At 35.5% G+C, this 17,793-nt stretch overlaps 1 protein-coding gene across 15 annotated transcripts in view; it reads right to left on the reverse strand.

Annotated features, from left to right (window-relative positions):
* Positions 1-17,793, reverse strand: part of Zmynd8 (Zinc finger MYND-type containing 8) — a 44,588-nt gene that overhangs the window by 10,830 nt on the left and 15,965 nt on the right. For all 15 annotated transcript variants that reach the window (XM_073978483.1, XM_073978491.1, XM_073978546.1 and 12 more), the window contains 5 exons: positions 11,447-12,680; positions 9,656-9,825; positions 9,348-9,429; positions 4,408-4,585; positions 1,371-4,333 (listed from right to left, as the gene is read on the reverse strand). In XM_073978483.1, coding sequence (XP_073834584.1) covers positions 1,371-4,333; positions 4,408-4,585; positions 9,348-9,429; positions 9,656-9,825; positions 11,447-12,613 — 4,560 coding nt within the window. In that variant the 5' untranslated portion in view covers positions 12,614-12,680. The remainder of the gene's footprint in view (positions 1-1,370; positions 4,334-4,407; positions 4,586-9,347; positions 9,430-9,655; positions 9,826-11,446; positions 12,681-17,793) is intronic.

Raw genomic sequence — 17,793 nt, forward strand, 5'->3', positions numbered from 1 at the left:
TGTGTACAAAAGAGGATCAGAAGGTATCCCATATGCATAAACTATGATCAGAAGGTCTTCTGTTATTACGGGAGGTCTTCTATTTGTATAGAAGGTCTTCTATGTGCATAGAAGACGATCAGAAGGTCTTGTATGTGTTTAGAAAACGATCAGAAGGTACTATATTTGTATAGAAGATAATCAGAACATATTGTATGTGCATAGAAAACCCTCAGAAGGTCTTATTTGTAGAAGACAAACGGAAAGTCTTCTGTGTGCATAGTAGACCATCAGAAGGTCTTTTATGTGCGTAGAAAAAAATCAGGTCTTCTATGTGCATTGAAAGGTCTATTGGGTGTATAAAATACCATCACAGGGTCTTCCAAAGACCATCAATCAGAAGGACTTCTAGGTGTACAGAAGAAAGACAAAAAGTCTTCTTTCCATAAAAAACAACCAGAATGTTTTTAGAGAATATTTTTATGGTCTTCTTGTAGAGAAAGCCTCCACAATATCTTCTATCTACAGGTCACCTACCTATAGTAGAAAACCATAAAATTTCCTATCTGTATCAGAAGGCTTTCTGATGATCTTCCATAAACCTTTCTAAAGATCTTCTATAGATTCAAACGATTCTGAGATTGTTCCATGTAAATAGAACCTTCTGACACAGAAGTCTATTCGATGGTATTTTATAAATATAATTTCGGATAGTCTTAAATGCATGAAAGACTTTTTTTCCGACGATCTTAAAGAGTTAGAAAATCGAAAGGTATTCTATAAGTGATTAAAATGCCTTCAGATGGAGTTTTATCGGTTAAAGACTTCTTGGTGGTCTTCTGCACATATCTTCTGATGTTCGGCCAACTAGAAGACGCTCAAGAGCATTTCTACTGTTCTTCTATAGACAGCTGAACTTCTTCCATAGACAAAAAAATGTTCTGATGGACTTCTGGCTGTCTTCTATAAAAAGAAAACGTTTAGGTTATCGTTCTCTTCATAAATAAAGTATTTGTATGAAACAGGTACAACAGTACGAAAAGCTTTTTATATTGGAGTTATTCTGAACGAACATTTTCCGTGAGTTTTGCCTTTCCGCCATTTTATCTTAAAGGGGAAGTGAAAAAACTCACGTGGAACTTTCGTTCACAATAACCCCTTGTATTTCGAAAATTTTAAAAATCTGTATATGTTAGCGCTTTTGATATATGGGAGACCGCCTAATGGAATTCTATAGATAGAACACCATCCAAGGATATTTTATATATAAGATAGATAAGATTTTCCATATAAGTGTATAGAGGAACCATGTACCTCCTAAAGATCATCTACAGCTAAAGTCCTACTTCTATCTAATTTTAATATTTATTTAGCTCTTCACTAAAACTTACCTTACTAGCATTGGCAATTAAACGTGCACGCACAGAACCAGCCTGTGGTGGAAATGCGGGTCGTTCATCAAGTGGTGTTTGTCCTTTTGGCATAGCCATAAGTTTGGGTCGGAATCTAATAGTAGCATCACTTGATGATGATGACGACGAAGGTGCTGCTGCCGGCGTTGATGTTAATCTTAACGGGGGAACAGGTAAACTATCAGGTGTAATGATTTGAGATTGAAGAGTTCCAGACCCCAATGCTGTTGTTGTTGTGGCTGTGGTTTCTAAGGGAGTTAGGCCACCACCTTCATGATATGTGATGTTATTCAAACTGACTCTTGAAAGTCCTGCCAATGGTGGTGGTGTTGTTAATCTTGGAGTAATGGCTGGTTGTGAAGACAATGGCAAATCAGTTTCTCCACTTGTTGTAGTCGTTGTTGTTATTGTATTATTATCACCAAGAAGAGATGCAAGTGTTGTATTAGCTGCACTTGAGTTGGCTGTTGTGTTTATTGTTACACGTATTGCGGTATTCGTTGTTGCTGGCTTTGAAACCATTACCAATGGTGTTGATAGGTTACCTGCCGTCCTGGAAACTGTAACTGTCACCGGATTATTACGTGCCATTGAATTATGAGGTTGACTTGAATGGGACACAGTTTTTGAGACGGCAGTTAATGGTGGCACTGGAATATGTGACATATCACTGTGCGTTGTTGACCCCACATCAACTGGTATTGTTACCATGGTATTATTAGACATTGTGACGGTTCGGGTATCTTGTATTTGTTTGTGGCTGCCCGATTCCAGGGGATTTGTTGATTGATTAGATGTCACAGACTTTTCAGTATTTACAGAGGATGTGGCTGCATTTTTTGTTTGTGTTTCACTTTGCGTGGAATCTGTGGTGGGTGTTTGAGAATATGCCGACTGCGGCAGTGGACCATAGGGTATACCCTTCAAGACAATACGTTTGTTTGTTGTTGTAGTTGTTGCATGTTGAAAACTCGTTTTGGGTATTAACTTTTGTATGGTGGTATCACCTACAATACGTATTTCATTTGGATTCTTTGATATGGGCTGGGTATTAGTTTTCGGAGTTTCTAGTTCTTCTTCACCATCATCAGAAAAGACTTCTTCCTTAATCCGTGCCAAGAGCAGTAGATTTGTAGATTTTGCAACAGAATTACCCGATTGTTTTTGCGGTGAACTACTTTGTGATGTTGACGTTTCTTCTGCCACATTTCCATTTTCAGTTGAACTGGAGACATTTAAATGTTCCATTTCGCTATCGCTGGGAGGCGTATTGGCCGGTGGCAAATTTTTATCATTTGTTGAGGTGCTTGGTTTATCCACAGCACCACAATTGTGTGGGTTTTGTTTTGTGGTTGTTTTCGGATCTTCTGCTTCCTCATTATCTGACATCACTTCCTGTTTAACCTCCACAAAAGGTACTAGCCCTTTTAGAATTATATTAACCTGGTGATCCTCATTTGTTTTTGATTTAGATGTTGATGGCTTTTCTGGGGGTTTGGCTGTTTTTGCACTAGAAATTGCGCGACTATCTGGAGATATACTGTTGGTTCGTTGTGAATTATTGGATGGTGGTGGCTCTGCGTTGGTAGTGGTTAGTGCTGATGTGTTTTCTTTGCCTATCTTTTTTATTGTAACACCTTGCTTGTTCCTGACCAAATTTTCAACAATTGTTGCTGCACAGGAGTTGGCAGAAGAGGTGGCTGGAGTTGGCAGGCTGCTGTTTTCGTTTTCCAACTCATTGCCTGATGTTGGATTTGTTGTTGTTGTTCCAGCTTCTTTGGAGTTTAGGGCATTCGTTTTGATGGTTATAGTGGGAATCTTCTGTTGCTCCAAGGATTTGCCATTGACCTTGTTGCCACATTTGCTTTGGTCAATTTCGCTTCCCTCTTGCCTTGCCCCAACCTCTTCAATCCTTGACAACTTTGACAAGCATAACTCTTCGCCATCATGAACGTTATTATCATCATCTAAATTCTTTTTCGCATCACCAATGCCGCTGGTCGACTTCCGTTTGAGTCTAATTAACTTGCTGGGGTGACTACCGTTTTCCGTGGCGTTATTTTTCATTACCTCATGGTCATCTTCATCGTTATTATCACCATTGGCCGATTTACGTTTGACTATAACCAGCTTGGTGGGATGACTGCTATTTTCCATGGCATTATTTTTCGTTACCACCTCATATTTGGCAGCTGCAGATGCCGACGACGTTTGCTGTTTTTCATGTGTCGCCTTGTCTTCCTCTTGTGTGGAGGATGAACAGGTTTTTCTCTTCTTATGAGGATTATTATGAGCCTCCTCAGCCACAACATCATGTTGTTGCTGCTGCTGGGCAATTACCAAATCAGGTGTACTAGAGGCCTTTTGCACAATGGACATATTATTGTCGGCCGTTTTGTAAATTTTAAATTGCAATGGCGGTTTGACCACCTCCTCCACCTGCTGTTGCTGCTGTTTAATAAATTCCATTACCCCAGGCATCATTTCCTCCAATTGACGCATTTCATCAGCCGGGTCATATTGTGTCTTAAATGGGGCATAATTAAAACCACCAATTTTACTCCTAATCTTCTCGATGTGTTCCCCCACCTCTTTCATACAACCGGCCAATTCTCTTGCCGCCTTTTTACCCGTCTGTGTGTTGGGATCTTGTTCGGAAAACAGGTAACAATCTTTGACCGATACAAATGCCCTATCATGTTCTCCAAAGAAACGAACATTAACTAAAGCTGTTTGTCCTATTCCCATTGCCTTGGCTGGCCAATAGGGAAACCCTTTTAATTTGGCCCACAATAACAGATGAGGCTGGGAACACACGTCGACAAACCAATCTGTACGGGTATTGGCATTTAAATAGCATTCATCGCAGGTTTCTATTTCAATGGCCTCCTGGCGACATATCTTTAATATGTTTTTAGCGCTCGTTACCAATTTGGTGTTATCTAAAAGGGGATGCAGAAGGAAGAAGAAAAATAAGGGAATTAGGTTATGTATTGGACAATAAACTAAAACTTACTTCCGCCACTCAGTATATAGGCATTGTGCAACATCCATTTGGTATCATTTACGAATTCTTCTGCACAGCGATATTCCTTGGAATCGATTTTTTCCATTAGCGTACCAAAGTGCACCGGGTTCACAATAAATTTCTTGTATATATTGGTACTTTCATAGGGCATTACAAAAGTATAATTCTGAAATGAAGTAAAAGAAGAAGGAGCATTAAAATTTGGTAACTGCAAAGATTTTGACAGAAATTTATCGGAATATTTCAACTAAAAGCGGGATATGACACCTCCTAAAAAACTACTGTGACTAATGAACACTTTACGCGAGCAATTTTGGCTCAATTATAATCAGAAAAGTGGAAGCGACTCTATTCGTATTGGTTCCAAATTGGCATCACAATACCGAAGATATTCCCTGCAAGTGAAACTACAAAACTCACTACATCTCTTTAATTTCGCAGCTAAACCCACACGTTTCCCATTCTTTATAGAACCAGCATGTCCAATTGCAGAGCAAGCAGAACCGGTATCCGAAGAAAGTAAATTTGTAAAGAAAAACAAATTTCTTAATCTTTTCGAATACGTCCAAAATCTCCCACAAAGCAAAGTTTGTTTAGAGATGGTCTTAAGGAAGAAAATATCCCCCATCAAATTCTACCATAGGTCTCTAAAAAAACGAATTCAGTAATCTCAAAATATATCAATATATAGGCGGTATTTATTTGGGTATAATAGCAGGAGTTAATTTGGAGGTAAAATCTATTAGTTCGTTTCGAATTGACTTAAAACTCCCCCAAAAGTCAATTTTAGATAAATACTGTCAATGAAGAAAATGTTCCCCAACAAATTTCACTATAGGTCTTCAAGGAAAACAAATCATGTGCTATAATATATATCAATGTAATAACACTGTCCATTTGGGTTCTAGAACAATGATTTCATTTTTAGGAAATATAACAAGACTTTTCTAATTGTGCCAAAATCTCTTACAAAACTAAGTTTTATGAAGGTGGTGACAATGGAGAAAATATTCACCACCAAATTTCACTATAGGTCTCGAAGCAAACCAAAATCGTAACTATAATATTTATATCTTTATAATAGTAGTTACAATTTGTGAATATATAAACTAATTGTAGTTTTAGGTCAAATTCCGTAGACTTATCGAAAAGGCCCAAAATCTGCGACAAAGCGATGTTTTACGGAGATAGTGTTAAGGAAGAAAATGTTCCCCATAAAATTCTACTATATGTCTCCAAAGAGACTAATTCAGTGACAATGGTATATATCAACATAATAACGGAATTTGTTTACTGTAGCAACAAGAGTTAATTTTTTGGGTTATATTTCTTAGTCTTATCGAATTAGCTTAAAAACTTCCACAAAAGTATATTTTAGATTGGCACGAGCAAATGAAAAAATTACCTCAGCAAATTTCACTATAGGTCTTCAAGGTAACCAAATCATATGCTATAATATATATCGATGTAATACAAGTGTCCATTTCGGCTCTAGAACATAGCGGTATTCACCCATGTTGGTAAAGTGGCATTGTAGATCTTGTACATCTTGTTAATATTGTAGATCTACAAGGGTTTACAATACCACAACAACAAAATACATGAACGTTTAATTTACCACAGGGTTGTTAATTTACTCGACCTAAAAGTATTGTAAACATTCCATTGTACTTTTACAAGGGTTAGAACAGCTGACTGTTGTGCCGTCACTTTGTTGTGAGTTTTCTTTTATGTCGGAGTTTTGTTTTTTTGGTAGAAAAATGGGAAAAATAAAAAGAATAAAAGAATGGAGGTCAAGAAAAAAAAAATTATGAAAAAAGTGTAATAAAACTGAAACTAAAAGATAGACTTACGACGACGTTGAGATGCTTTGATTTGTTTGCGATATTCACAAAAACGACATTCACACTTCGTTCCAAAAAACCCTGGTACATATAGTACATTAACAAGAGTTGTAAATCTACCACAATGAGTGAATACCGCTAATGATTTCATTTTTAGTACATATTAAAAGACTTTTCTAATTGTGCCAAAATCTCTCATTTAACTAAGTTTTATGAAGGTGGCGACAAAGGAGAAAATATTCACCACAAAATTTCACTATAGGTCTCGAAGCAAACCAAAACTGTAACTATAATATTTACATCTTTATAATAGTAGTTACAATATGTGAATATATAAACAAATTGTAGTTTTAGGTCAAATTCCGTAGTATTATCGAAAAGGCCCAAAATCTGCGACAAAGCGATGTTTTACGGAGATGGTGTTAATGAAGAAAATGTTCCCCATAAAATTCTACTATATGTCTCTAAAGAGAATAATTCAGTAACAATGGTATATATCAACATAATAACGGAATTTGTTTACTATAGCAACAAGAGTTAATTTTTTGGGTTATATTTCCTAGTCTTATCGAATTAGCTTAAAAAGTATATTTTAGATTGGTACGAGCAAATGAAAAAATTACCTCAGCAAATTTCACTATAGGTCTTCAAGGTAACCAAATCATATGCTATAATATATATATCGATTTAAAAAGTGTCCATTTCGGCTCTAGAACAATGATTTCATTTTTAGTACATATTAAAAGGCTTTTCTAATTGTGCCAAAATCTCTCATGTAACTAAGTTTTAGGAAGGTGGTGACAATGGAGAAAATATTCACCACCAAATTGCACCTTAGGTCTCGAAGCAAACCAAAACCGTAACTATAATATTTATATCTTTATAATATTAGTCACAATTTGTGTTTATAAACAAATTTTAGTTTTAGGTCAAATTCCGTAGTCTTATCAACAAGGGCCAAAATCTGTGACAAAGCGATGTTTTACGGAGTTGGTGTTAAGGAAGAAAATGTTCCCCATAAAATTCTACTATATGCCTCCAAAGAGACTAATTCAGTAACAATGGTATATATCAACATAATAACGGATTTTTTTTTTCTATAACAATAAGAGTTCATTTTTTGGATTATATTTTTTAGTCTTATTGAATCATGTAAACTCCCACAAAATTATATTTCAGAGAGGTACGGTCAATGAAAACAATGTTCCTCGCCAAATTTCACTATAGGACATCAAAGAAATTATATCTTTCTAATTGCCAATTTGGGCTTTGCAAGAATGATTTCATTTTTCTGCAAAATTCGCAGTCTTTTCTAATTGTGCCAACATGTCACACAAAACTACGTATTAGAGAAATGGTGTCAATGAAGAAAATGTTCTCCACAAAATTTCACTATGGGTCTGGCAAACAAATCAATCCCTTAACTAATATCTAAATATCAATATGACAGTACAAATCGGATATAAGAACAGAAGATATTTATTTGGTTAAATTTCAAAGTATTTTATAATTGGAGCAAAAACTCCTAGAAAAGTACGTTTTTGGGAGGTGGTATCAATGAAGAAAATGTTCTCCATCTAATTTCATTATTGGTCTCCAAACAAATCAATCCCTTAACTATATTCTATATATCAATAACAGTACAAACTGGGTATAGAAACAAAAGCTAATTGTTTGCTTGAATTTCGCAGTCTTTTTTAATTGGACCAAAAACCCTGACAAAACCTCGTTTTAGGACAGACAGTGGTGCCAATAAAGAAAATTTTTCCACCAAATTTCAATATGGGTCTCCAAACAAATCAAACCCTGAACTATGTCAATGAGCGACATTTTTGCAGAACATTTCGAAGCTGAAAAACATGATCTTGTGGTACTTTTGTAGCGGTTCTTAAAATAAGGGACGAAAAGGACATTGAAGAAAGCCAGTTAGAAGGTCGAAATGCTCTACGAAAATAATCCTCATTCGATTTGACTGAATAGATGTCATCTCATAAATAAGCTAGAACAACACTTAACGAAGATATAACGCTAATTTTATATGCCTCACAGGGTATTAAGCAGAAACTTTATCACGCTATAACTCGGAAGTTCAACTCACGGCGGATCTGTTCTTCGGGATTCTTAATATACTCAACAAGGGCTATCATCCCCAAAAGGAATTATCTCTGCCCCAAATTTTCACCTCCATTTTGTGTCACAGTGTAATCGATATATAAATATAATGACAGTACAAATTTGGTATACTGTTTGGTTGAAATTCTAAAAAAAAGTAGGTATTTTATAATTGGGCTAACAACTCTCACAAAACTACTTTTTAGGACAGTGGTGTCAATTAAGAAAATATTCCCCACCAAATTTCACTATCGGTCTCCACACAAAATAAATCACTAGACTTAATAATAATACCAAAAAAATAAACATTTTGTACCTAACCTTAAAAATAGTTTAACAATGAAAAATTACTGTATATAATTCATATTCGTGCGTATGCATTTTTTTAAAATACAAATGCAAAACAATGTTAGAAAACGAAAGAAAGCAACACTGTTGAGAATATAAGAAAAAAAAACAAAGTTGAAATACAAAAGCATGGGTGAGAGAGGCTGATGCAAAAATTCTCACATACCATCACACAAAATACACTCAGAGATTAATGAGTATACCAAATGGAAAAGTCTACAAAAAACCAATACATACATATATACACAAATATTACACAAAATGGATGGAGATAGTAAATGGTACTCACAAATACAAATAGAAAACAAAACTTAAAAGAAATGCAAAGAAAATTAAAATAAATGAATATAAAAATAAATGATAGCAAATAGCGATAAAAATATGCAACTCAAAAGCTTACATAAACTAAAAAAGGCCATTAAAATTAATATTGACAATTATTATGCAAAATTTGTTTCAAAAGCAACAAAACTTAAACTTAAACTACCTTTTCCACTTAACATAACCTAAAAAAATTAATTTATTTTCATTGCTAATAGGTACAAAATAAACTCTTATTTGTTTAATTCATTATTATTTATGCAAAAACATACATATGTACGATGCATGTATGTATGTACATACCCCTTTGGTAAAACGCATACGTTTTAAAGCAAATTTCAGTAATTGACTTAACAAATCCACCGACAATTCACTGCGTCGTGGCCTGAAAATTCAACATTTATAATACACGAACAACGAAGGTAGCAACAACAACAGCAACAGCAATAGTAGCAGCAACGTACGTACATACATGAATGATGATGACAAAGACCCAAGCGAGCGCCATATAGACCCAAACGGGTGAAGGGGAGCCAACAAGAAGAAAAAAAAACAAAAACTTGTTTAGTTTATTTTTATCATGATAGAAAAAATATGGTGAAAAAACTTACTTCTTGTTGGTACTGTTTAATATATTGTCAATTGTGGTACATTCAATGCAAATCCATGATGTATCCAATTTATTTTTAATGCAGGCTGTGTGAAAGCTTCGGATACAGCTACTGCAAGATATGTCTACGGCGGCATCACGACATTTCCAACAGAAACTATCTGCACCAGGCTAAAATGGCAAGAAGAAAATAAACATTAATACATTAATAAGTTAGACTCGATTTATAAAGTGGATTTTTACGTGGATTTATTTAAAGAAAAAAGGACAATCGACGTTATTTTTATGATTATTTGCAGGATATAAGTATTATAGGAAGATTTTTAGGCGGACCTAAAAAGGACAATAGTCGTGGATTTTTTAATGATTTTTAGGAGGGCCTAAAAAGGGAAATAGGCGCGCATTTTTTAATGATTTTAGGAGGATCTAAAAAGGACCATAGTCGTAGATTTTTTAATGATTTTTTGGAGGACCTAAAAAGGACAATAGGCCTGGATTTTTGAATGATTTTTAGTAGGACTTAAAGAGGACAATAGGCGTGGATTTTTTAATGATTTTTAGGAGGACCTAAAAGGACAATCGGCGTGGGTTTTTTATTGATTTTTTTCAGAGGACCTAAACAGGACAATAGGCGTGGAGTTTTTTTAAGATTTTTAAAAGACCCAAAAAGGGCAATAGGCTTTGATTTTTTTAAGATTTTAAAAGGAGCAAAAAGGACAATAGGATTGGTTAAGATTTTTAGAAGGACCTAAAAAATACAATAGGCCTTTATCTGTTAAAGATTTTTGGAAGGACCTAAAAAGGACAACAGGCGTGCATTTTATAATGATTTTTAGGAGGACCTAAAAAGGACAATGGGCGTGTATTTTTTAATGATTTTTAGGAGGACCTAAAAATTACAGTAGACGTGGATTTTTTAATGATTTTTACGAGGACCTAAAAATTACAATAGGCGTGGACTTTATAAAGATTTTTGGAAGGACCTAAAAAGGACAATAAGCCTGGAATTTTTAATGATTTTTAGGAGGACCTAAAGAGGACAATCGGCGTGGATTTTTGATTAATTTTTAGAAGGACCTAAAAAGGACAATAGGCTTGGATTTTTTAATGATTTTTAGAAGGACCTAAAAAGGACAATAGGACTGTTTTTTACAATTTTTAGAAGGGCATAAAAAGGACAATAGGATTGGATTTTTTAATGATTTTTACGAGGACCTAAAAATTACAATAGGATTGGATTTTTTAATGATTTTAACGAGGTCCTAAAAATGACAATAGGCGTGGATTTTTTTAAGATTTTTAGAAGGGCCTAAAAATGGAAAAAGCCGTGGATTTTTTAAAGATTCTTAGAAGGACTCAAAAATGACAATAGGCGTGGATTTTTTAAAGATTTTTAGAAGGACCCAAAAATGACAATAGGCGTGGATTTTTTAAAGATTTTTAGAAGGACCTAAAAAATGACAATAGGCGTGGATTTTTTTAAGATTTTTAGGAGGACTTAAAAGGGCATTAGGCGTGGATTTTTTAAAGATTTTTAGATGGACCTAAAAATGGAAATAGCCGTGGATTTTTTTTTAAAGATTTTTAGAAGCACCTGAAAATGACAATAGGCGTGGATATTTTAAAGATATTTAGAAGGACCTAAAAATGGAAATAGCCGTGGATTTTTTTAAGGATTATATGAGGACTTAAAAGGACATTAGGCGTGAATTTTTTAATGATTTTTAGGAGGATCTAAAAAGGACATCAGGCTTGGATTTTTAATGATGTTGACCCCCATTATTGCACTCACCTTTGGTGGTGGTTGCCAAACCTTCTTCAAATGATCTAAATTTTCCGCCACAACCATAGACCTTTGTGAATCACCAGCACTTCCATGAAACGACGAACTATCATCTGCAGCCACACCGTCTCTATCCTCCTGCTGTCGATCACTTGTTGTGTCCGGATACTCATCATCTGCTGTCGATCGTATACGTTTTGTTAACTTATCACGTGATTTAGAGCGGGACCGAAGATCTCGAACTTTTTTATCCCTTGAATTTGGTGATGTTGTCTTCTCTGAACCAGTCGAACGTAATCTCGTCTTTCGTGGAGTATCTTGGGTAGAGTTAATAAATTGTTGTACAAATTCCCGATGCTTTTGAACAAATTTTGAATCTTCTGAACGCATATTTGGCCTTTTACCAGTTGTAGCTGTAAGATTTTCTTCGGATGGCCATTTTTTATCCATTTCAAATGTGGTGGAACAATTGCTGTTGTCATTATCACTGTAGTGGAGACTTTTACTGCGTGAACGTGTACGACCACGACGCCAAGCTCCAGCTTCATCAAGTGGTATGCGACGTGGTTTCTTGCGATGTGTGTCCTCCTCGTCTGTGAGACTATGTTTCTCTTGCGTTAAATGTAATGAATTGTTATGGCTTTGTGAGGAACTATAGGAATGATCGCTAGATGTTGCAGTTGTTGATGTCGCGTTGCCACCACTGTGACTGTTGTTAGCTGTCGTTGGTGAGGTGGTATTACTGAAGATTGCCTTAACCTTGGCTTTACGCGTCTTCTCTACCATGGCATCGGTGACAAATTTTTTAATAATTTTTGATTCATTCTGTGTTTGTTGTAGGGCGACATATTCCCGCGACAGAGGTGTACTGCTGCGTGGCAGCTGCGTCTGCGTTGGTTGTAATGGTGTTATGGGAGATTTATCTTCGTTAAGTATTTCCAATCTTCCTGCAGTGGGAGGAGATTGTTGGGAGTTTTGTGCATAACTCTGTACTAATTTCTTGGCAGTGGTCATTTTTATTTTCTTTATTAGACCACTATCGTCCTGTACAATGCGTGGCCAGGCGTATGATGAGTTATTTGAGGGTTGACTGTTTTGTTCCTGCTCCGCCGCATTGTTTGGTGAATTGGTATCACCATCAATTTCCATTTGAGATGGTACCGATGTTGTGGCCATATTGGGTTACCTATTGTTGTTGATATTGTTGATGGTGTTGGGTGTTATTGAGGAACATTAATATTTGCTGAAAATGAAGAGTGGAAAAACTTTTTATTATTAATAATACTAAGATATGTATATATACATATTATGTGTATCCTCTGAGACTCTACCCGTCCAAATTTCATAAAGACAATAAGAGTAGATTTTAAATGAGAAGGCAAATTGTTATAGGTTAATTCTCCAAAAGGGTAGATTTTATAAAGATTTTTAGGAGGATCCATTTAGGGTAATAGTCGTGTATTTTTTAAAGATTTTTAGGATGACCCATTGAGGGCAATAGGCGAGACTTTTTTACCAGGATTTTTTAAGAACCACACTGAGGGTAATGGGCGTGGATTTTTAAAGATTTTTAGGAGGACCACTGAGGGTAATAAACCCGGATTTTTTTTAAGATTTTTAGGAGGACCACTGAGGGTAATAAACGCGGATTTTTTTAAGTTTTTTAGGAGAACCGATTGAGGCCAATAGTCGTGCATTTTTAAAGATTTTTAGGAGAACCGATTGAGGCCAATAGTCGTGCATTTTTAAAGATTTTTAATAGGATTCATTGAAAGCAATAGTCGTGTGCTTTTTAAAGATTTTTAGGAGGACTCCACTGAGTGTAATAGGCGTATATTTTTTCAAGATTTTTAGGAAGACTCACTGAGGGTAATAGGCGTGGATTTCTCAAGATTTTTAGGAAGACTCACTGAGTGTATAGATGCGTATTTTTTAAGATTTTTAGGAGAACCCATTGAGGTCAATAGTCGTGTATTTTTTAAAGATTTTTAAGAGGATTCATTGAGGGCAATAGTCGCGGATTTTTTTACTTTTTTAGGAAGTCTGATAAAGGCCAATAGTCGTGGATTTTTTTAAGATTTTTAGGGGGCCAAGAGTTTTTTTTAAGATTTTTAGAAGACCCCAATAAGGGCAATAGGCGAGGATTTTTTTAGGAATTTTAGGAGGACCCCAATTAAGGCAATAGGCGAGGATTTTTTTAAGATTTTTAGGAGGACCCATTGAGGGTAAAAGGCGTGGATTTTTGAAGATTTTTAAGTAGACCTATTGAGAATAACAGGCGTGGACTTTTTTAAGATTTTTAGGAGGACCCATTGAGAATAAGAGGCGTGGATTTTTTTTAAGATTTTTAGGAGACAACATTGAGGGACTTGGATTTTTTTAAGATTTTTAGGAGACAACATTGAGGGACTTGGATTTTTTTAAGATTTTTAGGAGGACCCATTAAGAATAATAGGCGTGAATTTTTTTAAGATTTTTAGGAGGACCCATTGATAATAATGAACTTGGATTTTTTTAAGATTTTTACGAGGACCCATTGAAGGCAATAGGCTTAGATTTTTAGGAAGACCCATTGAGGGCAATAGGCTTGGATTTTTAAGATTTTTAGGAGGAAGTTAAGACAAATTGAGGAGACTTGTAAACTACATAACTCCGGATTCATCCAGTTGCTTATGCATTACCATTGAGATTTTGTGCGGGTTAAATGATTTGGATGATTTTGAGTCGGTACTTTTTCAGTCAGTGTAGATGGTTTCGGTGGCGTTTTTAGAGCTCTTGGACCATTATTTCTGGAAGTATGGACTTTCCTTCGATAAAAGATTATGTCATTGTAATCAACACCACATTAAAGTCTACTTTTGTGAGGAACATACGATATTGTCCATCTCCGAAAATGATTTATGTTTGGAAGAAATAATACGATGTAGAAAGTTTGGACCAATTCGGCTTCCCCTTTCGAGAGTTATAGTGGTAAGAAGCTAAGCAACCAGGCAAACGAACGGACGGAAATGGGTAGGATCGACGCCATTGTAAGAAATTATTTTCGGATTTATATATGTGACGTTGTTATGCTCTTACGGAGGTGGTCGATTGAATGAAACACGATGTTTAAAACATAACAATCAATTCATTTATTAAATAAAACTTATAGTTGTTTTATGAGTTGAAATAAAGTATTAATTATGATGAACAAAGGAATATGACGAAATATGTACAGATGAGATGTTTATCAATTGGTGGTTACAAAGTGACTGATGACTGTGTACTGAGAAGAGACAATAAGATAAAAACTACAAAAAAGTTCAACACATTCCTTATAGTGACAAAGTATATATGAAGAAAAGACAAAATTTTTTAGTTTTCCATAAAAAAAAAATTAAAATTTTTTTTTAAGCTACATGAAAGATTTTTGGTACATAGATTGGGAAAAAAATGCCATTCTTAAATCTGTTCGTGATACTAATTTTGGTTGTTGCGCGCAAAAGTTATGGCGGTTTCAATTCTGATAAAAAGAAAAAAATCTTTAAAATACTCTAATCATTATATTGAGAAACTCTCTTAATTAGGGGCTCCCTACATACTATATGTTTACTGAGGTCCCATAACATTAGTGAAAAAGTTGTGCATTTTCGCGGAAATTAGGAAAGAATTCCAAACAATTGCTAGTTTGCAACTTGTTTTAATAAAATTCAACCTGCTTATGCCTCTGAAAATTATATAAAAAATATGTACGTAATCTATACATCGCGAAGATTCAAATGAAACCAAAACTATACAAATCCGTTTAGTGGTTTTCATATTATAGCGAAAACAAAAAAATATATTGACGAAATTTATAAAATTTTTGTAAGAGAAAATATTTATTAAAATTTATTTTGTGAGTTAGTTGAACAAAATGTAAGAAAAATTGGTCAGAGTTTTTCTTCTATTTTAGTTAAATTTCACGCAATAAATCACATTTTTTATTCTAATCACTTCTCGAAAACACGCTAACATCTAGCAGAAGATATGGATATCTTTCAAATAAATGTTGGTTTCCTTTAAATGGGGAATACTCTTGAAATAAAATTGTATCGGGTAATGTTCATTTTGAAATGCGTGTAAATCGCGAAATCTTCAAAATCACTTGATGCGCATGCGTTTTACCAATACAGCGAATTCTTCTCTTTTAATTTGTACACATTTGCCAGGATTTACTTTGGCCGCTAAGATGTAGCATCGTCTGCAGTTTAGTGTGCAACAAACTGTATAACGCTTATATTTTGCACAAAGTGCATACACTTTTTATGCGCATCCGATTTCACTATCAACCGTGAAAAAATACATCGATCTAAACATATTTCAATAAAATCCATCAAGAACCGTGGATGTAGCATCACACAGTATTTATACCCTCAGCCTTTAGGCTAAAGAGGGTATTTACACTTTGATACGACCAAAAATGTGCCTCATCGAAATAATGGTTTTAGACCCCAAGTATGTTTGTACGATATCCGTTTCAGACAATTTTGAGTAGATCTAGCAATGTCCGTCCGTCTGTCTGTCTGTCTGTCTGTCTGTCCGTCTGTCTGTCTGTCTGGCTGGCTGGTGCGCACGATAACTCTCGAACGGATCAATCGATTCGGTTCAAATTTTGGGTATCGAAATATTTTGTCCAGATTCGATTTAAGTTCGAAGATGGGCCATATAGGTCCACTCCTTCAGCTACCTCCCCCACAAATGTTCAAAAATTGTCGCAAAATTTGTGCGCACGATAACTCTTGTAGGGAATAACCGATTTGGTCCATACTTTGCACATCGTGTAATTTCTACCAAACTTAGATGAGGTTCTAATATGGACTCAATCGGTCCACTCCTTCGGGTACCTCCCACACAAAATTTCGGAAAAGTTCAGTTTAGGACCTGGTCTCGAATCGCTTTGATTTTTGTTCACGCAAGTTGTATTCGCTGTCCTCTATACGACGCTGTAAGTTTCATTAGGGGCAAGTCCATACTTCCTGAGAAAATGGGCCTGAAATTTACAAAAAAACCCTATGACACCGTGTTAGTGGTTGGAGCGCAAGATAACTCACGAACGGATCTGCCGATTCGTTCCAAAATTTGGCTTTCGTAATATTTTATTTAAGCTTAGTTCAAGTTCAAAGATGGATTATATCGGTCCACTCCTTCCGGTACCTCCCCCACAAAAGTAAGAAAATGTTCGGAAAATTTGTGCGTACGATAACCCTTGAAGGGAGTAACCGATTTGGTCCATACTTTGCACATTATGAAATTTCTACCAGATTTAGATGAGGTTCCAATATGGACTCAATCGGTAAACTCCTTTGAGTACCTCCCACACAAAATTTCGGAAAAGTTCAGTTTAGGACCTGCTCTCGAATCGCCTTGGTTTTTGTTGTACCATCTTGTATTCACTGTCCCCTATACGAAGGTACAAGTTTCCTCAAGGGCAAGTCCATACTTCCTGAAAAAATAGCCTGAAAGTTGAAAAACAAACCCTATGACACCATGTTTATGGGTGGAAGCGCAAGATAATTCTCAAACGGAAATGCCGATTCCGACCAAAATTTGGCCTTCGTAATATTGTTTCCAAACTTAGTTTAAGTTCGTTCTCCTTCAGGTACCTACCCCACAAAAGTTCAAAAATATTCGGAAAAATTGTGCGCACGAAAACTCTTAATGGGAGTGACCGATTTGGTCCATACTTTACACATTCTCATAATATCTACCAGATACAGATCAGGTTCGAATATGGACTATATTTGTCCAATCCATCCCGTACGTCCCACACAAAATTTTGGATAAGTTCACTTTAAGACCTGCTATTGAATCACTTTGATTTTTGTTGAGACAACTTGCATTCGTTGCCTCAATTACGATGGCAAAATTTTTTTAGGGGCAAGTCCATACTTCTTGAGCAAACAGCCTGAAGAGTGTAAAAACATCCTATGGCACCATATGTTGTGGCTGGAGATCCACTTCCATAACGGTCAATGTCGATCCATTCCTTTTAGTATCTCCTCCGCAAAACTTTTGATCTTTAATCCTAATCAACATTGTTGTCGGTTCAAGCGTCCAAAATTTTTAAAACCCCCTAAATACATACGTATTTTGGGAAACATTTTTTTCAATATACACAGGCTGAGGGTATATCTCTGTCGGCAAAGCCGACTGATACTTTTTTTACTTGTTTTTGGATAAATCGGATACAGCTACCACGCCACTAAATTTTTCAAACCGCTGTTTTCGCACAAACGCGAGTGATGATTCACTTTCTTCATTGAAATGGAAACGATCCACATAAAACGCGAATTAGTCAGCGATATTTTGAAAAACATTTTTCGCAAATTTTTCAA

This window comes from Musca autumnalis, unplaced genomic scaffold, assembly GCF_047663935.1.
Source record: "Musca autumnalis isolate F117 unplaced genomic scaffold, ASM4766393v1 scaffold_1, whole genome shotgun sequence".
In the NCBI taxonomy this organism is placed as follows: Eukaryota; Metazoa; Arthropoda; class Insecta; order Diptera; family Muscidae; genus Musca; species Musca autumnalis.